At 38.2% G+C, this 26,690-nt stretch overlaps 1 protein-coding gene across 6 annotated transcripts in view; it reads left to right on the forward strand.

The window, feature by feature from the left end:
- The window catches only part of REEP3 (receptor accessory protein 3), a 99,284-nt gene extending 74,487 nt beyond the window's left edge, over nt 1-24,797 (forward strand). For 2 of the 6 annotated variants that reach the window (XM_064594686.1, XM_064594688.1), the window contains 5 exons: nt 342-462; nt 636-749; nt 12,531-12,678; nt 20,552-20,706; nt 21,393-24,797. In XM_064594686.1, coding sequence (XP_064450756.1) covers nt 342-462; nt 636-749; nt 12,531-12,678; nt 20,552-20,706; nt 21,393-21,449 — 595 coding nt within the window. In that variant the 3' untranslated portion in view covers nt 21,450-24,797. Of the gene's footprint in view, nt 1-341; nt 463-635; nt 750-12,530; nt 12,734-16,826; nt 18,756-20,551; nt 20,707-21,392 lie in introns of those variants that run through there. The other 4 variants (XR_010412447.1, XR_010412446.1, XM_064594687.1 and 1 more) reach the window with 4 other exon arrangements.
- The last annotated feature ends 1,893 nt before the right edge of the window (nt 24,798-26,690 follow it).

Here is a 26,690-nt window from a genome sequence, read left to right on the forward strand (position 1 = left end):
TGGGTACATGCTGTTAATGTTCTCTCTGGATGGCTACAGTCCGTTGGCAGCTTGCCTGTGGTCTTTTCAACAGAAGAATCTTGTACTAGAAGTTGCTGAATCTCTGCAGGAATCAGGTTCCTCTTTGCTTAGAATTCATCTGTAGTTAATGAAATTAAGTCAATTCAAACATAGTTCTTTTGTTAATCACTCACTTTTACATGTGAAAACTTGGTGATTGAACTTTCTTAAAAGCTTGTGTGCATGCGTGCATGCATGCGGGTGTGTGTGTGCGCACGTGTGAGATTTCCTCATTGTACTTTAGTTTCATCCGCGGTTTTTTTCAAATTTGTTCTTGTTAGGTTCCCCCTGTACTATGAGCTTAAGATTGCCTTTGTCGTGTGGCTGCTCTCTCCCTATACCAAAGGAGCAAGTTTAATATATAGAAAATTCCTTCATCCGCTTCTTTCTTCCAAGGAAAGGGTAAGATATATGTTATTTCTACAAATCGTTCGTTAGAAATGTACATCATCGAATGGTTTGTGCTGTAAAACGAGTGAAACTATCATTTCATGGGGGAAGGTGGTTGTTTTTGGCTTCTTGACGCTCTTGGTCAAATAAAGTTTCTACCTGTGAGTCTGTCTGTCTCTCCCCAGGAGATAGATGACTATATTGTCCAAGCCAAGGAGCGGGGCTACGAGACGGTGGTCAGCTTCGGCCGGCAAGGACTGGCTTTTGCAGCCACTGCTGCGGTCACTGCAGCCGTGAAGGTAACTGTGCAGTTCCAGGTTTTGCCCAGTGTCACATTAAAGCCAAGGGACAAAGTCAGGTGGCTTTATATTCCAGATCATTATAAAATTTTGGCAGAATTTTGCTTTCGGCTTATTTTTGTAAAGCTGGAAAGAACAAGGGGATAATTCAAAAAACATTTTAACGCATGTATTTTGTAACTGCTCAATATTTTGAAAGTCTTAATTGATCACAAAATGAGAGCTAATTAATATAGAAAGACATACCTGAAGATGTCATTTTGTCGTAATTTTCCTGCTTTATAACCTTAAAGTAAGGTTGAGTAAATCACCTTTAGTAAAGATGACCCATTCTTTCTTTCCCTGTCTCTGGTGTTTCTCTCTCTCTCTCTCTCTCTCTCTCTCTCGATGGCAATATCTTGGTAGGATTTCTGGCTTACTCCTGCACCCCTACTTCGACCAATTTGAGGTAACTGATTATTCAAAATAAGGCATGAAAAAATTCTGTTCTTAAAACTTGAGATTTTAGCCAGTTACTAATGTCATGTGTTGTGTTTTGCAAGTGAAGTTATCAAATGTATGCCTTCTGTGAAAACTCACATTATGGCTTTTGGATTTCTTTGCATGTAGTATTTAATGTGGTTTATTTTAAATACCGTAGCATAATTGATTTTGATGTGTAGTATATGGAAAGAAAACAGGCTTCAGATCCAGAAAATGCTGAGTGACTTTCTAAATAACTGTTGGTGATTTACTTAATCTCTGTGTTCATCAGTTGCTTCATATATAACGTGGGAGAATATACCTGTCTGTGAGAGGATATACAAAAGCACAGTGGTTGCCAAAATATAGTAGAACTCCAATGAACGTTAATATACATGTCTCTCCCTCTCTCTCTCTCAAGTGACATTGAGTTTGTTGCTATTAAGTTAAATTGAGATTAAATAGTATTCCAGCTTTTGAGTTAGGCTTTTTCAACTTGGTTATCTTAAACCAAAATACCAATGCTATGGGAATAAATATTATAATTAAGTGGTGATTCTATATAATAGTAATGGTGAAGGGATGTCAAATGTTAAATGGGGTTTCCAGAATGATCCTTAATTTTTCAGAGTGATCTTTGGCTCAAGTACAGTTAATATGATCAACAAAATTAAAAATCAAAATTATATTCAAATTATATACCCAGAAGTGTTGCATTAAGAATTAAGTGGAAACTTACTAACTGTGCAGCCCTAGCCATGTAAGACAACTGTATTATTAATGATTATTAACTATCAGCACTGTAGTGAAGTATAGTTCGCCTATTACTTGGCTTTTAAAGGCTTTTTCTTTTATTAGTATAGATATAAACGAATACTAAATAGTAAAATTTTCATCTTATTGAAGAACTGTTTTCCATTTTTTAAAAAAGTTCATTTGCTTTTTATTTCTTGCTTAATGAAAATACATGCCTGATTCCCACATGTACTATAAAAGAGCATCCAAGAGATCTAATATTCAACAAGTAGGAATTCTACAAGAAATCACAGATGGCAGTTATCAAAGAAATGATACAATATGATCTCACTGATATGAGGAATTCTTAATCGCAGGAAACAAACTGAGTGTTGCTGGAGTGGGGGGTGGGGTGGGAGGGATGGGGTGACTGGGTGATAGACACTGGGGAGGGTATGTGCTCTGGTAAGCGCTGTGAATTGTGCAAGACTGTTGAATCTCAGATCTGTACCTCTGAAACAAATAATGCAATATATGTTAAGAAAAAAAAAAGAAGAAGAGGAAGGTAGCAGGAGGGGAAGAATGAAGCGGGGGAAATCGGAGGGGTGGACGAACCATGAGAGACGATGGACTCTGAAAAACGGGCTGAGGGTTCTAGAGGGGAGGGGGGTGGGAGGATGGGTTAGCCTGGTGGTGGGTATTGAGGAGGGCACATTCTGCATGGAGCACTGGGTGTTGTGCACAGACAATGAATCATGGAACACTTCATCTAGAACTAATGATGTAATGTATGGGGATTAACATAAGAATAATAAAATAAAAAAAAAAACAGCAAACTGAGGCTCAAAGAAAAGAATACACTTGCCTGTGCTCAGGAAGTGGTCGAGCCAGGATTCAACCTAAAGGAGGAAGATTTGGAGCCTGATCCTTGGTCCAAATCACCAATTCTGAGAATTATTTGTGAATTCATTCATCCTTTCTACCCTAACCCAAGGCTACTGCATACAAAATATATATTTCTAATATTATGAAAAAAAAAAAGAAATGATACAATTATATTTCACAAAACTGAAGGACATGAGTCTCTAGATTGAAAAGGCCCACTAAGTAAAGTACCCAGCACAATGAATGAAAAGACCGACTGTGAGCAAGGTCATTGGAATATTCCAAAACACGAGAAAGAAGGAAAAAAATTTTAAGGATTCCAAAGATAAAAAGTACGTCACATTCAGATGATCAAGAATCAGAATGGCAATTAAATTTCTAAATAGTGACAATGGAAGCTTGAAGACCAAAGAATAATACCATCCATGAAAACATAATGATTTTTACCCTCAGATTCTATAAGAGTCAAGCTGTCAGTCATGTGTGAGCTTAGAATAAATCTTTTTTTTTTTTTTTTTTTTTTTGAGGCATGTAAAGTCACAAAATTGACCTCCTGTGTGTTCTTTGTCAGGGTAGATGTGCTCTGCCAAAATTAGGGACTAGTCCATGAAAAAGGAAACCCACAGGATCTAGGAGACAGGGGGTCCAACACAGAAGGAAGGTGACAGGACTTCTTCCCAGGATAAATGTGCAAACGTGCAAGTCCAGAGTGCACCTGGCCAAAATGGGATGTGATGGGTGCAGGGTGCCAGGACAGGGATCGCAGGGAAAAGCACGGGGAGGAGATTATCTAATAGGTTTAATCCTATGCAGGGATGATACTTAAACTAGTTAGTACATGCTCCGACCAGTCAGAAGACACACTACTCACCATGAAAAATGTGCTGGAGGCAGTGTTGAGACAGAGGGCAAAGGACAACTAATCAAGTGAATACTTAAAAAATGGGATAATTGTTAGCTCTGGGAAATAAAGTTATATAAGAAAGGAAATATAATAATGGAGCATGACTCGGCCCAGCAGCAAACAGCATGTACATCATAATCCTGAGAATACAGACTGTAGATTGAACAACTGTGATTTTGCTCTATCAGGAAAATGGGGGAAGGAGAGAAGGAGTTGGAAGAGAGAAAATCCTCACCTGCCAGACAGGAAAGTAGAGGGTTTAATGGTGCCTGCAGGAGGGTGTACAGGAGAACAAGAAAGCTTATTGCTTTCTTTTGTTAATAAAATTTAACTTTATTTGACTTCACAAATGAAGTGCAGTTGACCCTTGAACAATCAAGGGTTTCAACTTGTTGGATCCAATTATATACCAATTTTCTTCCAATAAATACAGTACAGTACTGGATATATGTATTTTCTCTTCCCTAAGATTTTCTCAGTAACATTTTCTTTTCTCTAGATTACTTTATTATAAGAGGACAGTATACAATACATATGACATACAAAGTACATGTTAATCAAGTGTTATCAGTGCGGCTTCCAGTCACCAGTAAGCATATTAGTTAAATCTCAAGGGAGTCAAAACTTAGACGCAGATTGTTTACTACCCAGTGAGTTGATGCCCCGAACCCCCACGTTGTTCAGGGGTCAACTGGTACAGGTCTTATACCCCCCAAGAGGATGCTTTCTGAATTTTACATATTTAAAAGCATCATTCAGTATGATTCTATGGCATAAAAACTAAAAATTAGATTTCAGCTTGAAACATTGCTTAGAAAATATGGACATTTTAGAACATTGTTCTGGGAAACAAAAGCATACAAATCCTGTTTTTCCTCCTCTCTTTTTTTTTTTTTTAAAGATTTTATTTTTTTGACAGAGAGAGAGACAGCGAGAGAGGAAACACAAGCAGGGGGAGTGGGAGAGGGAGAAGCAGGCTTCTCACGGAGCAGGGAGCCCAATGCGGGGCTCGATCCCAGGACCCTGGGATCATGACCTGAGCCGAAGGCAGATGCTTAACGACTGAGCCAACCAGGCGCCCCTCCTCCTCACTTTAACACTTAAAATATCGTTTCTAGTCCTGCTATTCTGTGAGACACCTTCCTACATACCATGACCATTTCATGGGATATTTATTTTACTTGGACATACGGTTACTACTTCCAAACCCTCTATGTGGGGAATCAGAAATCCCCACTATATTATCTTATCCTCATTCTATCCTCTTCTATTTTTATTTTCTCCTTTGCTGTGATCAGTGTTTAGCATCCTGTGTATTTGTTCAACATCGGTTTGTTTAATGCCTACTATATGGCAGGTGCTGGGCATGCAGCCGTGGGCAAAATAGACACAGTCCCTCCTCTGACAGGCTGCTCTCTAGCTAAGTGTCTGTTTTCATTAACTGAAAATTGTATCTCATCTTAGGTTGCTAAGAGCTTTCCCCCTGCCCTCCCATTATTAAAATAAGCATTAGCTCACAGAAATGCTTTCCTTCAGAAAGGCTTTAAAAGCATTTCTTCTTTGTGATTCATTGTTTGTTTTTATCTGTATATTTAGCATCATAAAACCACCTCCCCACTTCAAAGGCTGGAAATAGAGAACGTAAGAATCATCTAAGTTACCACTGCAAATCAGACACATGTCCCATAATTTGAATTCATTTTGCAACTTTCCCTTCTCGTTTGTGATGTGGTGTGGCGGTCCTTTTGTTATCAAGATCACTGTGTGTGAGGTAGCCCTTGCTATCCTCAGCATGAACACAATGTATGTTGGCTTCAGCCATCCTGGATTTTATTCATTAGAAATGGTCATTAAATATGCTGAACATAGCATTATGTTAATACTATTTGCCTCAAGTTGTACTGTGCCTATTTTCGTGTGAGTGAAATTAGTTTCATCTCTGGAGATGTCAAAGAAAGGCACTGTGATGGAAGAAATCACTGAACCAGACACTTATACTAATGAGTAAATTGAAACTGAAATAGGAAATAGGTCAAGTTTAAGGAGAAACTTCAAGAAAGCCAATAGTAAGGCTTGAGAATTAATTTAAGATTTTTACAACCTATAGTTTGTTAAAAATATCTTTCAGGCTAAAAATGATTGGACTCTTGGTTGTGACCTTTAAAGATCGGTAATACCCCTGACTAGGATTCCCAGGTTGAACCACCTGAGCATGTTAAAGATGAAAATAGGAATCTAATCAGAACATTTATTACACCATAAAGCAATTTTCTGAAAATGTTACTCAGTTCTATGACCTCATTACCAGGCATCTGTTTGCAAGGTCAGTGTACAAGTTTATTTTGGCTGAGCAAAGCATAAACATATGAAGGACCTTCAAGGATTTTGCTGAGGATGTTCAACATTCCATAGCTTTCACATGAGAAATGCAGGTGGCTTTTTGAGATGAGCAACACAGATAAAAGAGGAAGAAAAGTACTCTTAGTCATATTAACCATCTCGGAATTTTCTCTGGCAGCCTTTTCTTGGTGAATGCAGATACTGTTTAAAAAAAAAAAAATCAATTATCACAGAAATTAGAGCCTTACAGGTAAAATTGCTAAAATCTAATAGACTATAAATGACGATAATATAAACTATAAATGACGATGATTAGGTCAAAATCCTGACATCTTGCTGTCTGCTTTAATAGCTTTCTGTTTGTAAAAGGATTTGAGGATATTCAGCTGTTTTGTATCATGCATTTGTCCAGACAATGGAAAGAAGGGTCATACTATTTTCCCTACAATCTAAGGAAGCAGAATGTTATAATGAATATTTATTAATAGTCTAGTTACCTGCATTTTCTAGCCCGATTCTGCCCTCATTAGTCATGAGATTTTGGGCAGACCATCTGCACTGATATCTCTAAGTATTAATTTTCTCACCTATAAATCAAAGAAATTGCTATAAGCACCTGATTTCTAAAACCTCTTATAGCTCTGAAACAGTGGTTGGTCCTCACTGGGAGGGGATTTTTGCCCCCAAGGCAACATTTGGCAACATCTAGAGACATTTTGGGTCATCACAGCTGACAGCGAGGGGCACTGCTGTTTGTGTCTAGGGGCTAGAAGTCAGGAATGCTGCGTAACATCCTATGATCCACAACAATTACCCAGCCCAAAACAGTGATAGTGCTGAGACTGAGAAAGCTTAATCTAAAAAAGTGTAAGTCAGAAAAGGTAAAAGGATATATGAATATGTATAGACAGTGTTGGTGTGGTGGGTTACAAATGATTTTATTTTCTTCTTCATATTTTCCTCTGTTTACAAATGTCCTTTGATAAATATATATTGCTTTAATCTTAAAACCACTAAAATATATTATTCACTTAATACAAATGCAGTCAGTTCCATTCTAGGCTTAATCAGATTAATTCTCAAATGTCCTTAGAGGAAAAGGAGATTTCCCTAAAAACTTGAAACTAACCCTATCTGCATTTTAATGTAATATGTCAAAGATCAACAAGAAATAGAGCTTAATGGCTATTCATTATTGAACAGTATAGTAAGAATTATTCTGTAGGAGATTGGTTGTAAGATTACAAAGACTACTGATTATGTTTCTAAGTTCCTTTTTTTTTTTTTTAAGATTTATTTTTATTTGAGAGAGAGAAAGAGCATTCCGGGGGAGGGGGGGATTTCTCAAGTAGACTCCCCACTGAGTACAGAGCCCTGACTCGGTGTTCCAAATCCCAGAACCCTGAGATCATGACCTGAGCCAAAATCAACAGTCGGAGGCTTAACGGACTGAGCCACCTAGACACCCCTGTTTTTAAACTCTTAATTAAAAATATGAAGAGAATAGGTTGAAAGCTCTTTGTTTTTCAAGATTTTATATATTTATCTGAGAGAAAGAGAGAGCGATAGAGCGAGCACAAGCAGGGAGGAGAGGGAGAAGCAGACTCCCCGCTGAGCATGGAGCCCGGCCTGGGGCTCAGTTCCAGGACCCAGAGATCATGACCTGAGCCAAAGGCAGACACTTAACTGACTGAGCCACCCAGGAACCCCAGTTGAATGTTTTATCCTAAAATGCTGATAAGCATGGTAAATTCCCCTTATTACACAAAATATAATAAGTTTAACATAGTGTTTAACCAGGAAATGAAGTATTTAAACAAAGGCAGAATTCTTTGAGAGTAACAGAGTTAGAATTAGTCAGACATACAAGGTCCCTTTTCTCAGCTGAAGAATCTTTCCCAGAGCATGAATGTGTTAGATCTGAACCCAAGGGCCCAACCCAGTCAGCTCCTACAAGTGTTCCCATTTTAAATGGATGTCTGGGCCTATCCAAATTCAAACCCTAAGAATTTTGAGTCACCTGAAGGGTTTAGGACACTCCTGCTACTTGAGGATCAGTTTTAATGTAAAATATTCTGCAAAATAGTTCTTAATTACTTTGATTTTTGTGTTCTCATCATAATCTTTCTGTTATTTTCTCTTTGATTTTTAGGATCAATTTTAACATAAGCAGTGTACATACAATTCTGTAGAGAATGGCATCTAAAATCTGGAATATTGACTTACCTTGTAGATGGGAACTCCCTTCCTCCTTATTGACTAATGACCAAAAGTGCCGTTTCCACACATCTTTTCCTCTTCGAACTAGAACCTTTCTGCGTTTTTCTTATACTTTTGGCTTAATATTATATAAACCAAATAGAAGAAAATAAATAAAGCATTATTAATTTAAGCAAAACCTCAATACATTTTAGCATTGTTACTGACAAGTGACTATAACACCCTATTTGTGCCCTCAAAATAGAGAAACAGTGTTTCTTTTGATTATGGGAGTAGGGGATTGGATACAGGAGAAATGAGCAGGAAATAGATCAGAAATTCTTACAGTGCACACATTACAATTAAAACTTCACTGTAAAAATAGAAAATGTTCACTTGGAGAGTTGTAGCCAGACATTGGAAGAAATGAAAGGAAATCAGGATCTCATCCAGTTTATAATAAACAGTATCCAAATCTAAAAAAACAAAAACTTCACTATACCATCTATCTATAATTTACCATCTATCTGTAATTCTAATTTTGTAATATTGAAAAAATTGTTGAGAAAAAGAATAAAATCACCCATCCCATCTGCCTCAACATCATACTGTTTTCATTTTTGCATATTCTCCCTGTCTGCTTAAACCATACTACATACTTGCAACCATATTGTGGATATGATTTAGAATTCTGAGGTCAGCGGCGGGGGGTTTCCACTTAACATTTTATTTTAAACATAATTTCTTTGTTAATGGGTTTTTTGTGCAGAAGATATAAAAATTGGAGGGAATAGGTCTGCCTTTAAATGTGATTATTTTATAATTACACTTCTTTAAAGTGGTCACATTGGTCGCTTTAAAGTGGTTACAGACTTGGGGCACCTGGGTGGCTCAGTCGTTAAGCGTCTGCCTTCGGCTCAGGTCATGATCCCAGGGTCCTGGGATCGAGCCCCGCATCGGGCTCCCTGCTCCGCAGGAAGCCTGCTTCTCCCTCTCCCACTCCCCGTGCTTGTGTTCCCTCTCTCGCTGTGTCTCTCTCTGTCAAATAAATAAATAAAATCTTTAAAACAATAAAAAAAATAAAGTGGCTACAGACTTAGAATTTATGTAATGTTTTTGAAGTTCACAATACTGTATTAATTCTCTCTTCCCACATTCGTTCTATTCTGGGCCCATAAGAAAATATACAGTGGAAAACCCAATTTTTTGAGGCGGTAATGGCTGTTGAAGTGTTGGGAGTCCTCAAAGAGTGTACACAGCCCCCTCTCGCTGTTCCCTACAGTACTTGGCCTTCCTTGAACCCTTGAGGATATTGATAATATTCCGTTAAAATCCAGATACCTCAGGGTTGGTCAGTGCTCACCTTTAATCAACCTGAAGCAAACCCCTGGTGGATGGTGTGGTCTACCTGTGTGAACCCCTGACCACACCTGCAGTTCCCTGCCCAGCCTCTGCTTCTGCAGTCCAGTGTCTATGGAGAACTCTCCAGCAGTCAAGAGCAATGAAAAAGAAGAGGCATCAAAAGAACATTTAGTTTACTTATTACATGCTCACTATCAGGGCCATACCAGTCAGTAAACTAGGAGAATGGAAGAAGCCTAAAATTAGCCACTCTCCTTTAGTTTCTGAAATGCCCTCTCTGTAGACAGGGTATACACAGCACAACAGTAGAACTGACAAGAATGTGTGAGTTCATTTGTGAGGTATGCTCTAAGTAATTTGTGGATCATACTCGTTAAAGATACCAAAGTTTGTAGATGATACAGTGCTAGATTGATTCAGTGGCAGTTTGACTTACTTGCATTCTGAGATGTTCCTTCTTGAGTGGGAGGGTTTGGCAGTCACAGCCCACCTTGGAAATTGCACCTGAGTCTGGTAGCAGGCATCACAGATGTGTATGCCAGTTGTCATCTGTTTGGCAGAAGGTAAAAAGACAAGAATTGCAGGGAGGGGGCCCAGAAATACAAAGATGGGATAAAGAGAATGACCGTTCTGAGAAAACAAAGGGTCTGTTTCAGATGTGCGCTGGTCACTTCCTTCTAGTGCATCTCTGATGTCTTCTGTCCCCTATATCTTTAAAATGATATCTGATTAAGAGGAAGAAAGTATAATGGATTAAACCATGACAAGAATGGTTAAAGACAGGGGCTCCTGGGTGGCTCAGTCGTTAAGCGTCTGCCTTCGGCTCAGGTCATGATCTCAGGGTCCTGGGATCGAGTCCCATATCGGGCTCCCTGCTCCGCGGGAAGCCTGCTTCTCCCTCTCCCTTTCCTCCTGCTTGTGTTCCCTCTCTTGATGTGTCTCTCTCTGTCAAATAAATAAATAAAATCTTTAAAAAAAAAAAAAAAGAATGTATAAGGACATGTGGAACCCAATTATTTTTATTGAGAATATAGACCCTTTAACAGTTTCTTTTCACAGTTTAAAAAAATGCAGACATACAGAGCCTAAGTGGGGTATAGAAATGGCATTTGGTTTTAACATAATATGATATCACTAACTCAGAGTAGCTGAATCAAGATCTTTTTTCAGCATAAAATACAGTAAAGTCTAAATGTTTATAGTGCCTCAGGTTTTGAAATCTAGAAACTGAGAGCTGCACCATTAGGGATGAGTTTCTACAGTACAATTCTAACTAGAGGCAATCATAAATTCACACGTGTGAGAAGAAATAATAGTAAAAAAACCTTTAGAAGAATATTTTTAAAACAGAAGAAATGAGTCATCTGTATGCTATGCAAATTTTTTAAGTCGGTAATTTAGAAATTAATTTTTCCTTTATATTTGGGGAAAAAATGTAGTTAGGTCTGTAAAGTTCAGAAATGTCCCTTTCAGAGCTGGGCAGTGATGAAAACTATTGAATTTTCTGCAGTGTTGGAAATGTTCTCTGTCTGTGCTATCCAAACAATCGCCACTTGCCACATGTGGCTAGTGAGCATTGAAATGTGCAATTGAAGAACTAAATTGTTAATTTTAGTTAATTTTAGTTAATTTAAATTTAAATACCCACATGTGCCCAGTGTCTATCATATTGTTAAGGCTTTAAAATGACTTAAAGTCAGGGGTGCCTGGGTGGCTCAGTCAGTTAAGCGTCTGACTTCTGCTCAGGTCATGATCCCAGGTCCTGGGATTGTCCCGCATCAGGCCCGCACTCAGCAGGAATCTGCTTCTCCCTCTCCCTCTGCCCTTTCCCCTACTCATTCTCTCTCTCTCTCTCAAATAAATAAATAAAATCTTTAAAATAAATAAATAAATAAAAAGACTTAAAGTCAAATTGCATAGTAGTAGATATGCCTTGCCACATAGTGAATTCATTAACTAAATATCATTTTGTGATTCTTTGGCTTTTAATTTTTTTTTTTTTTTTAATTTTTTTGTACCTTGTACTAAGTGGAGTCATTACCACTCCTGACTTAGCTTATCTTTAAAACAGTATGTCTTTGGGGTGCCTGGGTGGTTCAGTACGTTAAGCTACCAGTTCTTGGTTTCAGCTCAGGTCATGATCTCAGGCTTGTGAGATTGAGCCCCGCATCTGGCTCTGTGCTCAGCAGGGAGTCTGCTTGAGATTCCGTCCCCCTCCCTCTCCCTCTGCCCCTCCGCCCCACACACGCTCTTTCTCTCTCTCTCTCAAATAAAATAATAAAATCTAAAAAAAAAAATTTAAACAGTATGTCTTTTACCTTAAAAACTTCTAAATCGGGCGCATGGGTGTCTCAGTTAAGCAACTGCCTTCGGCTCAGGTCATGATCCCGGGGTCCTGGGATCGAGTTCCACATCGGGTTCCCCCTGCTTGTGCTCTCTCTCTCTGTCAAATAAATAAATAAAATTTTTAAAAAATTTTTTTAAAAATTAAAAACTTCTAAATCATAAGCCCCGAAGTGCCAGTTTTAGGAGAGAGCAAAATACGGATGCTGTCTGCTCAGAGGGTACGCTTGTCCTACGTTTGTGGGTTTTTTTTACATTTAAAACAAATTACAAAGCTGAAATGTTTGGGAGTGCAATATACTGATGTCTAGAACTTACTTTAAAAGTGGGTTGATGGATGGATAGATGGTAGATGTGTGGTAAAGAAAATAAAGCAAACTATGAACAATCTAGGGCTGTTCACTGTGCTATTCTTTCAACTTTTCTGAAAGTTTCATAAAATCAGTCAGCCTCATGATAAAATGTTGGGAGAAATTTAAATGTAAGCATATGAAATATTTTAAAGTCTTTTTTTTTTTTTTTCTCGGATCTATCACTTCTCTGTTAAATAGAGCCAAGGAGCAATAACCGAACGTTTACGAAGTTTTAGTATGCATGATCTAACAGCTATCCAGGGCGATGAGCCTGTGGGACAAAGGCCATTCCAACCTCTACAAGAAACAAAAAAGAAAAGTAAATCAGTCTCCGGTGAATCAGCAGGTGTGCTTGTTTGTTTTGATATATTTTTCTTTCACAATTGGAATTTTGAGTCCAGGTGGGTACTAAAATAATACATGGTAACTCTGAATTTGAGTAGACACGATTTACGCTGATGTTTGTGAATTTACACTTAACTGAAGTTGTCTTTCTCTCAGTTTTCTCTAAAGTTAATGCTTGCCTTTTGTTGACTCTAGAGATCATCCAACTAAGAAAGTAACAGTATCCTCTTGTGCCATCATGAGTTTTTAGAAGCCTTTGGTGTGGCCACGCCCACTCCCCACCCTGGCACGAGTGATTAGTCCTCTTTCAACTCAAACTGTGTAGTGACATCTAAGGAGTCACTCTTTACTATTTTTTTTTAAACACTCTTTACTGTAAATGCCATGAACAAATAAGGATAATTGACTCACAAGATAAAACGTTTGAAGTGGGTGACAAAGGATGACTCCGTTTGTAAACAGGATTACTGCAATGGGAAATATGTTGGAATAACATATTCTCGTTCAAGAACTAACTTATAGGTATTTCTAATGTAAATTAGGAGCATGGCAGAGGTGATATGTTCTAAAACTTCAACAAATTATTCTGATCTTAGAAATATACACATAGGGGTGCCTGGGTGGCTAAGTCGGTTTAAGCGTCTGCCTTCAACTCAGGTCATGATCCCAGGGTCCTGGGATCGAGCCCCACATCGGGCTCCCTGCTCAGTAGGAGCCTGCTTCTCCCTCTGCTCCCGGCTTATGCTTTCTCTCGCTATCTCTGTCACTATCTGTCTCTCTCTCAAATAAATAAATAAAATCTTAAAAAATACATATATACACATAAATAAAAAGACATCACTCCTTAGTCATTTTATCACATGTAAGAAAGTTTTAGTTCAAGGCTCAGCTAAAAATTAAGATCTTCACGACATTTCTTATTAATATATTGTTAAGTCCATAAGATACAAGGCTATTCAATGTTTTTTTTTAAGTAGTTTTCTTTTGAGGGAGGTTAAAAATCGTCCTTTATATTGAAACCAATTTGAGAAGTAAAATAACAGTTCCTTCCTATATAGAAAAAATAGTGAACTTTCTTCTGAGTTCTCTCTAGAATGAATAACTTTACAAAGTGGGTGGCTGCTACGTAAGAGGTAGTAATTAAGCATTGGCCATTGATTAAGGTAGTAATATCTTTAAGAATGAGAACCACTGAACTTTGAACCATTATCCTCAATACATTAACAGTGTAAAAGTTTCCAATATAGGCATTTTCTTAATACACGTTTAAAAATTGGGTATACTGGTTTTGATTATGGGGTCTACTGTATATATTTTGCTGGATTTAGACCAGTTATCTGAGTCCTTTATCAGCGGTTTATTAATAATTATACTTTAGAATTGGCTAAGAATGATATTCTGATATTTAAATGAAGAGATGATTATAAATATGAAAATCCATAGCTATCTTTATGATATTCATCTATTAAACTTAAAATGATGTGACTATTTTAAGATAGTAAGGTGCTATTTAGTTCTTCTGTTAAATTTTAAGCCGTGAAAATTAAAATAACTTAAGATTAGAGAGATATGAAGTAAGTAGTAGCAGTACAAAAAAAGGGACTTGTTCAGTTATGAAATTAAAATTTTAATATGCATTACTTTGCCCAAGTTCCAAGTTTCTTACAGAATGGTATATATTCTGAGCTTTTCTTCCCTAAGGAAGAAATTTAACAAAAACATTCTCTCTTGAAAATATTTTTAAAAAGTAGTAAGGTTCCAGAACAGGAATAGTTGAAGAGAAGATAATTATAGATAGTCTATGTAAACACGAGTCCAGATATACATGGAAGTTTATCAAATGAGGATGATGCCCTTCAGGTCGCTGGGGGAAAGGCAGAATTAAATAAGGGTGTCAGAATAATTGCTAGACTTTGAAGATGGGGTAGGGAATGAAGTTACACTAACTCTGTCTCAAGCCCTTCATCAAAATACCTAAAAGGTTAAGACATACATGTAGGGCGCCTGGGTGGCTCAGTTGGTTAAGCGACTGCCTTCGGCTCAGGTCATGATCCTGGAGTCCCAGGATAGAGTCCCGCATCGGGCTCCCTGCTCGGCAGGGAGTCTGCTTCTCCCTCTGACCCTCCCCCCTCTCATGTGCTCTCTCTCTCATTCTCTCTGTCAAATAAAGGAATAAAATCTTTAAAAAGAAAAAAAAAAAAGACGTACATGTAAGACACTGAACAGTGGGACATTCCTGACTATATATTTATACCGTTAGGATATGCCGGACTTCTTAAGCATGACATCAAAACCAGAAGACATAAATGAAAAACTTGAGAGATTTTTCTATATAAAAAAAATGTATAAAGGGCGCCTGGGTGGCTCAGTTGGTTAAGCGACTGCCTTCGGCTCAGGTCATGATCTTGGAGTCCCTGGATCGAGTCCCGCATCGGGCTCCCTGCTCAGCGGGGAGTCTGCTTCTCCCTCTGACCCTCCCCCATCTCAAGCTCTCTCTCTCTCTCTCAGTCTCTCTCTCAAATAAATAAATAAAATCTTTAAAAAAAATGTATAACATATAAGGGGGAAATATTCCACGCCATAAGAAAACAAACTAGAAGAAATATTCTCATCTGATACAGGCAAAGGGCTCAGATTTTAACCAAAGAATTCTTGCAAGCCAATTATTGTTACATCTACCAAAGAATACAGCTGACCAATTAATACATGAAAAAGAAACTCAGCCTCACAAAGAAACAGTAAATTAAAATGGTAATCATAGTAATTTTTGCTCACCAGATTGGCAAAAGAATTTTCTTAATTAGCACTGTTCTGTGTTGGTAACTATTCTAGTACTCTATTTCTGTATAACGAACTACAAACAGTGGCCTTAAAAAAAGTCACAGTCATTTTATTTTACTCCTGAATCTGGGGGCGACTGGGCTCAAGCAGGCAGTTCCTGCTCAGGGTCTTAATGCAGCCACAGGGAGACAGCACCTAGGGCTGGAGTCATAATGTCAAAGGCTTCTTCACTCACACGGCCGGTATGTTAGCTGTGAAGAGTCACACAGCAGATGGCTCAAAGAGGCGGGGCCTCTCTGGCCTCTCCTTCCCTACGTCTCTCTACGTGCTCTCTCAGAGCTCTGGGGCTTCTTACCTGGCAGCTAAAAGCTCCCACAGCCAGTCTTCCAAGAGAAGTGGCAGGAATCAGACAGCATCACTTCTGTCTTAGGGCAATCTATTGAGACAGGTACCTATACAGATCCTCGAGATTTAAGGGAAGAAGAGGGGCACCTGGCTGGCTCAGTTGGTGGTGCATGCAACTCTTGATCTCGGGATTGTGAGTTCAAGCCCCATGTTGGATGTAAAGATGACCTTTAAAAAGATGTAAAAAAAAAAGAGATCTAAGGGAGGAGGAGAAAAGTGTCAGAATTTGTGGACATGTTCTAAAATCACCACAGCAAGCATGTTGGGAAACAAACACTCTCACTTTTTAAGAGATTTAAGTGGAATAATCCTTTTTTATGACAATCTGGCAATAATTATCAAAATTTATTCCCTTTAACTTAAGCAAAAAACTTCTAGGACTATATCATAGAGAAATAATCAGACAAGTGTTCAAAGAAGTATGTACAAGAACGTTCATCTCATTGCTTATAGTAACAAAATACTGGAACAAACCAAATGCCTAAGAAAAACGGTTAAACAGAAGCGTGGTTTATTAGCCATGAAAATTCATACTGTCAGTCCATACTTGCTGACATGAAAACATATCCAGATCATGGGGAAATAAACAATAACAATAAAACAATATGTGTGTTATGCTGTAGAGACACAATAAATAGGTGAAATGCATTAATATATTTGAATTTTCAAATGTGTATACATAGGGAAGAGTCTGGAAGGGTATTGCTAAATTATCAACAGTGTTCAGTTCTGAGTATGGGACTTAAGTGATTTTTTTTTTTTAATCAACCTATTTTCAAAATCAGAAAGAACAGTACTCTTCTTTTTGAAAAATAAGGTACTCATTTTTTTATGTCATGAATTATTTTTTATTTCATTTACTTCCAGAATTCCTCAAGAAAAAATAGTAAGTTTTTCAGTGTGGTAATTGCATCCACATTGCAAAGTGTTTACTGCTTCATGTGATCAATACATTTACTTCAGGTGCTCTGCTTGTTCCCACAAGCAAACTCAAATATCTGGAAATTTGAATCCAGTTTGAAAACTCATCATGGCCTGCTGTGAGTGGTTTGAGGTTAAGTGGTCAAGAGAAGTCCTACTTTGATGAAGTGATTTAAGTCTGCATGTTGTCACTATGGCAAAAAGAGCTCCCTCCAAATGCTTCTTTGTAAGAAAATAGATGCCTTGGACATGATGTTCACATTCCTTGAAAGGACACCACATTGTGATAAGTGGAAATATTTTTTCTGCAAAGATACTGCTGCTCCCATATCAGTTAAAAGTGGCCCAATGTTCTGTTTCAATACCAGTAAATAAAGAAATAAAGCATATATTTTTTGTTTTGCTTTGGTGCTTTACATATTTATTTAATCCTTAAGATGACTACACAGTTTAAGTATTTCATCTTTATTTTTTATCTTTTTTTAAGATTTTATTTATTTTGACAGAGCGAGAGCACGAGCAGGGGGAGTGGCAGGCAGAGGGAAAGGGAGAAGCAGGCTTCCCGCTGAGCAGGGAGCCCGATGTGGGGCTCGGTCCCAGGACCTTGGGATCATGACCTGAGCCAAAGGCAGATGCTCAACCGACTGAGCCACCCAGGCGCCCCTAATTTTTTGGATGATTAAACAGTCATAAGGAGATTAAAATACCTTTCAGGGGCTAACTACATAGTCAATAACAGAAATGAGGTATCCACGGTTCTCTTTTTCATTTATAAAAAGGCTACACTTCGTGGCACGGTTGGGCTGGAACTAGGAATTCCAGTAATTTGAGCAGGTAGCAACCTTAGCGATGCTTTAGTCAAAGATGGTGGACGGGTGTGCTGCCTGCTGCCTGCTCCCGTGCTCACGGTGGCAGCCATTGCTGAAGGACCGTGGCACTTTCCCACGCTGGCTCACAGGCCCCCTCAACATAACGCCCCGCACAGCTCGACTGGGTCAGAGTTGGCATTCATCCTCTCATCTGTCTCACCCCCTTACCGTACGAGAAAACAGGCCTGCAGAGAGGCAAGACTCACTCTGGGTCTCACGGCTCATAGGTGGTCGAGTACTCCCGTGTCCTAACATCGGTCCAGGCCTCCTTCCAGGTCAAACTTCCTGTGATTCCACACTTAGATTCATATGTAGAAACGGCTTAAAGCGGTGGGTGGCTAAGTACTGGATTAATGTTGGCTTTTATTATTACTATAAGGGGGGAAACTTAAACTATACCAACTCTAAGATGGAGGAGCTGTGTGAATCCCGGGTCCGTTTCCTAAAGTGGAGACAGCGCCCAGGGTCACACAGGCTCCTCAGCCTTGGGTCCCCAGTCACTGCTCCTCAAGAATCTGCATGCGAGGGCTCTGTCCAGTGTAGATCAGTGATGTAAAGCAGTCGACCTGAGCGCCACTTTGAATGGCGGCAGCGGCTGCACTTGGCCCGGGCCTGGCAGTCCCGTGAAGCACTCAGCCCACTCACCGAGGGCCTGCTCCGGGATGGCACCCAGATCTGGGCTTCCCTCATCGTCTCGGCTCTCCCTTCTGCCCCCAACACTTGCGTCCTTGGACAACTTGGATTAACATTTCAATCCATCACTTTCTCTGAAACCATAATTAGAAAACTAACAAGATTTGTTACCTGAAATTAGGAAACAAAGAAAGTAAGATATATATATATAATCCTCTTTTGAATGAAGTTCCAATTCCTAATCATATTCATAAAGTGAGGAGTGATTAAAATAGCAAGGACCATGTTTGTTGACCTGTAGTCTTATGCTTCATCTGTGACCTTAGAGAACTTTCTGGTCACAGTTGCTTCCTTTCTGACTCTTTCCTTGATTCCTCATTCTGCGTTTTACCTTAGTTTTATTGGGGTCGAGAATATTGTGGAAGCAACAGCGATAGATAAAAATCTAGAATTGACAACCTAAAAACAATTTTTTTCTGGCTTATTTTCCCCAATTATAAAAATAATACAATTTTTTAATTAATAAAATTGGGCAAATTTTTTTAAAAAAGAAAAAATTTAAAATCACCTAAAAGCCCACTTTCAAGAGATCTAATGGTTTCATTGTTTTTTCCTCTGCTTCGGTATGTACATTTTTTTTCCACTTACTACTGTATCAGGAGCTTCCTGCCAGGACCACTGACCCAGTCCCTCTCCGGGCCACGCTCACCTTCTCGCAGCAAACAGTGCGGCTACCCCCTGCCCTAGCCCCCGGCAGGGGCTCTCTCCTACCTAGAACACAATTCCTTGGACTGAGGCAGGAGAACAAAACATCTTGGCCTAAATTATGACAGATTCTACTCCCAAATCCTTCCAATTTTTAGCCTGGAAGCCTGGCAGCATAAAATTGTACTTGCATAATATAATATACAATTAAAGGTGTGTATCTTATTATGAGACCAAGAAGCTTATTAACAACTCTTCATGGTTTGTTTCGTGAGTTTGAAGTTATTCATGGCCTGGGAGAGCAGATTAATAAACGTTTAGTCAGTATGTCTTTCTTCACGTGCAAGGAGTCCATCCCTTGCCCCCTCCTGAACCTGGGAAAACTCCTTTCTTCCTCACCTGAGGATTTAGATATTTATGCTCCTTATCCTTATTAAAGGAAAATTTGAAACCTAATAGGGTCGTGTAACCTAACCTCACCCTCGTCTTTATAACTGACTGCTTTTCTAGCACTCTGGTTTGCTATAGACTTGGGCCCCTGTGTTGCTCCATCCAGGCGGGGGTTCTCAAAAATGCAGGCCCTGCACCAGGGCATCAACATCACCTAGGGACTTGTTAGAGATGTAGATTCTCCTCAGCTCCACTCTCGGCCCAGCAGTCTTTGTTTTAGCAAGTGCTCCAGGTGACTCAATGTGTGCTAATCAGTCTTTACTAATAAAGTCTACCAAGCTTGAGAACCACGGCTTCAGGAATGGGAGCGTTCTTGTCTGAATCCCAGCGTCGGAATGCTGTCAGACTTCCTGACAGTAACCAGCCTGACTACCTGGATGTTTGCAGATTGGCCAATGTTAAGTCTTCTGGAGCTACATGGAGCAGCCTGTTGGCACACCCACACGGCCTCGTGCTGCCTTCCTGAGGCTGGTTCTTTTCTTTGACTAACATCTGTCATCGCAGCCCGTGGTGTTTCTAATTACTGTAGGCCATCCAGCTGGGTTGTATCTCAGCAGCTGCAACAGTGTTGGCTTAACATCTCCATCACCTGCCCCCGGTGAACTTAACTCGCCCAAAGTGCCAGCCCCTTTGGGTATTATTTGACTCCTTAAATTCACCCTCCCGTTCCCGCTCTCGACAAAAGTTTTGACGCCTGGTGGGCGGAAACCCTTCATTTCTCATTAAAGTCAAAGGCACAAATGACAAACACAATAAAACACAAAATTGCGTAGATTGTTTAGAGTTCACGAAGAGATCTGTCTCAATATATACCTGCTTATACTCTTTGAGTTTCGAACAAGATGTTACCTACTCAAAAATAAATTATTTTGAATTGTTCTGAAAAACGCATAGTAAAAATAGGAGTGGTCGGGGGCAACTTCCTGGAAGCAATGAATGATGAGCTTGATCCAGAATAGTGTGCAGGGCAGAGACTGGTGACAAAGGAAAGGGAGCACATTCCAGATGAGGAAGGGAGAGGAGTGAGGGGGCGAATGCAAACCAGGCAGAGAAGTGCACTCAGAGCACTGTCCTTTCACCAAAACATGCTGGTTTTGACCGCTCGTTTAGGTTATGGAATTCCACTGAAAGACGGAGATGAGAAAACTGATGAAGAAGCGGAGGGGCCGTATTCAGATGATGAGATGTTAACACACAAAGGGCTTCGAAGATCGCAAAGCATGAAATCTGTGAAAACCGTGAAAGGCCGCAAAGAGGTTAGTCAGGTACAGAGTTGTCTTCCTAATGATTCCTATTCCTTTCCCTGCTGCATTATCACTCAGGATACTAATGATCCATAAGGGAAGAACAGAGGAGGAGATCAGCAGTTACATTTAAAATTCTTTATTCAGATTGGATATATTAGGATCTCTGGAAATTTACAAAATGGTAAATCCCTGCTTCCTCTGTGAGTAGAAAATGGTATTCTCCTAGAGCAAGTCATATGGTGGTCATGAGCACCCCAGTGTTAGTCCTACACGTAAGCAAAGAGAGCAACTAACAAAAGTAACTACATAGTTCTGCTTTGAACCAACCCTGTATGAGGATTAAATAGAAGTTTATCCATAATAATATATTGTCTTTGTGTCCAGAAAGCAGTGGAGGAATTCAGTCTGTCTATGGCCTCCGATCATCGGGAACCATTGGCGTACCAGGCAGAGCAGAACTGACAACAGTTAATGTTTTTGTTATTAGCGATAATAGCGTGCAGCATATATCCAACATAGTAGCAGCTCCATGTTTGAGTATGTCAGCAGCAGTGTCTTCTGAGTTTGGAAGCACACTTCTAGGATAACTGACGCTTTATATTAGAAAAGTCAAAAAATTATTACTGTGATTATGAGCTATTCAGTTCTATCTAAGTTCAAAAGTAATCATCTGATTTGTGATAATGACCTGTTTCTCTCTTCAGGTACGGTATGGATCACTAAAATACAAAGTGAAGAAGAGACCACAGGTGTATTTTTAGTCATCTGCACTTCAAGAATCCCAAGACAAATTACACTAACACGTTGACTTTTTTGCTAACATTATTCATTCAGGACTTACACATTAAAATAATACTTTAAATTGTGGCAGTGATAGGGTTTATTTTCATCAATTTAAATAGCTTTTAATTTCTTTCACCATTACTTCCATGTCCAGAATACGAAAGGTAGTTATGCAGAGCTTATTTATGTATATGTATATATATCTCAGAAATAATAGAAAATTGTGTTACCTGTTTTCAAATTCCTCAACAACACTGAGTGCCTGGGATATTAAGATGAAACACAAACCCACAGTATACTTGAGTCTTTTTACGGTTTAAGATACATCAGCCTTTGTGCTATTGTATTTGTGTTTACCTCTGTTTATATTCTATCTATCACATGAGGATAGTAATTAAGTAGGCCTCTGATCCAGCAGTGATAGGACAAGGGTATAATGTAAGATAACAGCATGTTTTATATATCCTTTAAATTTTTACTTTTTTAATACTTTCTGGTTTTTCCATCGTCGACTGAAAGTTTTCGAAACAAGTGTTTGAAAGCCTGGTCTCCACATAGCACTTTTTATTCCTGACTAGTTTTGCACACTTGAAAATTGTTTACTTATTTGCGACTGTACATTTAAGTTTTATTGACACTATACTGTTATTTGTCACATCCCGACATGTCACATTTATGCCTTGAATTTCGTCATCTCTTTTCCTGTGGGTTTCATTTGTTAAATTCATTAGATTCTAATAATATGAAAATACAGCTCATTGTTCAACTTTAACTATTTTTAACTCTCTGTAGGTGAGAAGCTGTTTTAAACATCAACCAGTTTTCCATACATCATAGTTGAACTTAGCATGTTCTGTTAACACTGGTTACATTTTCAGCATTTAAATAGAGTAGTTTTTGTGAAACAGGGTCATGAAGTTACCCAACAGTTGGTCCATTCACAAGCCTAGCACTGATACGTGCTGCTGATTTATAAATCTATATTGACTAGAATCATTTAAATCTCCCGTCTTCTGGCTGAGTTCGTTCCCTGAAGATAGGTGCCAATGCAAAATACAGATGTTAATCTTACATACTAGAAGCTACTAGAATAGATATTAGAAAAATATTTTTTTAATCCAAGAGATTTTGAATTACAGAACACGGAGGCTTTTTTAGGTGGCATTGATAACTATGCATTCTGAAGTCTCTATTTCTGGTGGTGGTTTTAATGATCCGTAGTCAAATTTGTACAGTTAATTCAGATAATTTACTTTGACTGTTCTGTTTGTCGAAAAGAAAAAGCAGTGAGCAAGATTTGTGAGATCGTTGACTTCTCTACCTTTTTAAGAAATGAAACCAGCTGGCAATGTATATTCAGGACCTCCTCAGAGTGTTGGCAGAGAACAGAATGTTTATTTAAGAGTACCTTAGTTTAATTAATACATTGCTCTTGATACAAGTCTCAAAACATTTTCTGGACTATCTCACATTCTTGATATATAACATCAAGAAAAAATTCGCTCAACTTCTTTTCTCCAAAAGTTTAATTCTATGAATATCTTCATCTACTTTACCTTGACTAATTTGTAGCCTTTGAGTTTCGAGAAAAACTCTTTGTGTTCAAAATTCCTAGGGATTCTGATTATAAATGCTTGGAATATTGCAAAACTCCTTGGAAGGGAGTTTTATTTATATTTCCTCGTACCAGACTTATTAATACAAATGCTACACCGTATATGTCTTTCCTGCCTAAAGGCAGTGTCATCTCAAGTAGCCTGACAAAGTCACGTAAGTGACTCTATCTAAAAACATTACCTGTGCGGGCTGTTCTGCTCCATTTTATCTTTTCTAAGTCTGATCTGAGTATTAAACCTATTCCTTAATTATAGTAAACTCATAAATACTGTTCTAAATTGGAGGCATTATTTATCCCTCTCCACAAATAAGACAGCACAGGTCGCATGTCCTTCTCCACACGGTGCTTCCTCTGGTCTGTTTCTACTGTTACATGCAGTGGATGTCACTTTGCTGTTCCATCATTCCTTTCTCTCCTTTCCTTACATTTCTGACATTTTGCTGCTTTTCTCTTGTGTGTGTTTTAGCATGCCCTTTCCTTGGAACTTTGTGTGATAAGCTTATAAATCTTTGTCTCTTTTAAGGTGGAACAGGTCAGTTTTTGTTTCTCTGCTTTTGAGTCCACTGCTTTTAAAAGAGGTAAATTTCTCTCTCGACCACAGTGCCTTGTTTTCCCAATGCCACCATTTGGTGAAGGGGCATGAGATGCTGCGCAAGCCTATTTAAGGCGATATAATGGTAGCTGTTAAAATTTATGCAGAAATTGTAGCCGGTGTTTTATTTTATTATATATTCATTCAGCTTGTGCATTAATATTAACTGTTCCCCGAGTTTGTTTGGAAGTGACAGTTGATCTATTCTTTAGTTTACCGTGTTTTTTCTGGGATAAAAAAACGAGCCAGAAGTAAGTCTTATTGCTAAGTAATTAATTATGTAAACCCATGTAGGTCCCGCACAAGATTCCCTCCACACAGTTCACTCTATGTATGTGGATTTGGCTAGAAAGTGGTAACTGCCAGCATTACTGATTATAAATACTTGACTACACAGATTGATGGAACAAAATTATTAAAGTGTTTTCAGGGAATTGAATCCATATGTCACCACCAAAGATTCATACAGTGTTAAAAAATATGTAAATATTCCAAATCTCTGTAAAACACTGGTTAGATAAATATGTCTTCTTTCGTTTCCTTTTTTGATAACATAGTTTGAGCTTCTGTAATACTTGAACTTTTGTGTTAAAAAGAATCCAATGCTATTTCCTATTAAATATGAGTAATTTGTATGTTTAATTGGAATGGACTAAATTTTTATTTTGGTTTTCTTTTATCAGGAAAATTAAAGAGTTAATATGTATCGACAAGCAATTTCCTACATGTTCCTATAGGCCAATTCATTTGCAAAGCAATTAGGCAATTTTGAAATCATTGTTACTGTGGTATGCAGTGTATATTTCTTAGTAAACATCATGTAAGAGTAAAACTTTCCAAAAGAAAAATACAGCTTTTTCCTCTAAATGGTTAAAGATTTAATCTTATAGTAGTATTCTACAGATTCGTTGTATATTAACTTTTTAAAAATTGACCATGAATTAACATTTTCTCCTCTAACACCTCTTAAATCTGTGTACTTTCATAGTTCAGAGAAAGCTGTTTTGTAATTTTTTAAACTCTTTGTAAAGGCTCTCTTGAGGCCTAGTATGGGGGTAATTTTACAAATGTGTTTTTTGAAAACTTTAATATAAAATAAACTCATTTTATTAGTGACAGCTTGTATTGTTTTTGTGTGTCAGAGGTCAGAGTACCTATGTTGGGTTCCATAAATTTATATTATTTATTATGGAGTATGTATATAGTATTATGTACATATTACATAATAGATAATGTATCCACACACTTAAGATTCCAAATCACAGAGCAAATTATTAAAAAATCATATACATTCTGGAATGGTCATAGAATTACAAAAGAAACACTGAATTGTTAAATTCAGATGTTGGAATGGGAAGATATAAAAAAAATTAGTACAGAAACCCTAGCCATCAATTTGTATTGGTTAGCTGTCTCAGACATCAAATATAACACAAAATTCAGTTTTATGTTTCCTGGGAATGTTCTGGGGTTCCATCTGTTTTAAAGTCAGACGTCTGTCTGCCTCACATTTAAGCTTTAGAGAGAAATCCTATGTTTAAAAAAGTTTTTTTGTGTTACTTCATTATGCTATATAATGTGTTAAAGTATTTCCAAATGGAGTTATGTTTTCATCTTTATTAGGAGGTATATCCTTGTGATGATCCAAAGAAGTTAGAAACTTAAATAAAAATTCAAAAGGACACAATGGATATATGAATTGCAGCATTTTCCGCAGTGTTTTATTCTCCCTTTAAGTGGTTCACTGTTCTTAAGAAAGAGATTCATGGAACAAAAATCATGTCAGAGACCAATCCATTGTTCCATGGAAAACATTCCCTCCCTTTTACCTCTCCATCAGTATTCTAGCCTTGAAACATTCTCCTTAGGGTCTGGTTTTGGTAGTGTTTTTTAAATTGCTTTTTATAAGATAATGCTTTGAACTGAAATTTTAAAGCACAAGATTGATAACTGTCTATGCGTGTAGGATACTAAAAGACTGCTGGGCAGGAAAATCGCCAAGCTTAGCCTTAGTTTATCTGGCAAGCCCAGATTAAAGGCAAAAGAGAAGGAAAATAGGGTATTTTGGCCTTATGTGCAAATCAGAGTAGCATCAATCATTTTCATGTAGAAATACTCCTTGAGTGCCTGCTGTTTAGAGCAACAATGCCTGGATCCAAGTGGGACAGCACAACAAAAAGCAATAATTCTTGCTTTTTAAAAAAAACAAAATGTTTGGATTATTTGAGGAGGATTTATGCTGGGATTTCTTCTAGGTTATCGAATAATTCATTTGGTTTCTCTCAGAGCAGGTTTTTGTTTGCTTATTTGTTTGGGTTTTCATCCTTGGTTCCTTCTTTTCCTTACTTCTTACATCCAATACAGTCCTAAGCGCTTTTGACTCTGTCCAAAATACACAGGCAGACTGCGGAGAAATTGCCAGCTAGGTTCCAGACCACTGCAATGAAGCAGGTATCGCAATAAAGCAAGGCAGATGAATGTGTTAGACATACATTTACCTTCTACTGTAGTCCCATTAAATGTACAACAGCATTATGTCTAAAAAAACAATGTACATCCTTTAATTAAAAAACATTGCTTAGTTGAATCACAGATCTGTACCTCTGAAACAAATAATACATTATATGTTAAGGAAAAAAAAAAAAGCAGGAGGGGAAGGATGAAGGGGGGGAAATCGGAGGGGGAGACGAACCATGAGAGATGATGGACTCTGAAAAACAAACTGAGGGTTCTAGAGAGGAGGGTGGTGGGAGGATGGGTTAGCCTGGTGATGGGTATTAAAGAGGGCACGTTCTGCATGGAGCACTGGGTGTTATGCACAAACAATGAATCGAACACTACATCAAAAACTAATGATGTGATGTATGGTGATTAACATAACAATAAATTTTTTAAAAACATCGCTTAAAAATGCTAGTCATTAATCACTGATCACAGATCTCCATAACAAATATAGTAATGGTGGAAGAGTTTGAAATATTGCAAGAATCACCAAAATGTAACACAAAA

This window comes from Mirounga angustirostris, unplaced genomic scaffold (assembly GCF_029215605.1).
Source record: "Mirounga angustirostris isolate CCGP_5_RB_7025 unplaced genomic scaffold, mMirAng1.0.hap1 SCAF_6, whole genome shotgun sequence".
Classification (NCBI taxonomy): Eukaryota; Metazoa; Chordata; class Mammalia; order Carnivora; family Phocidae; genus Mirounga; species Mirounga angustirostris.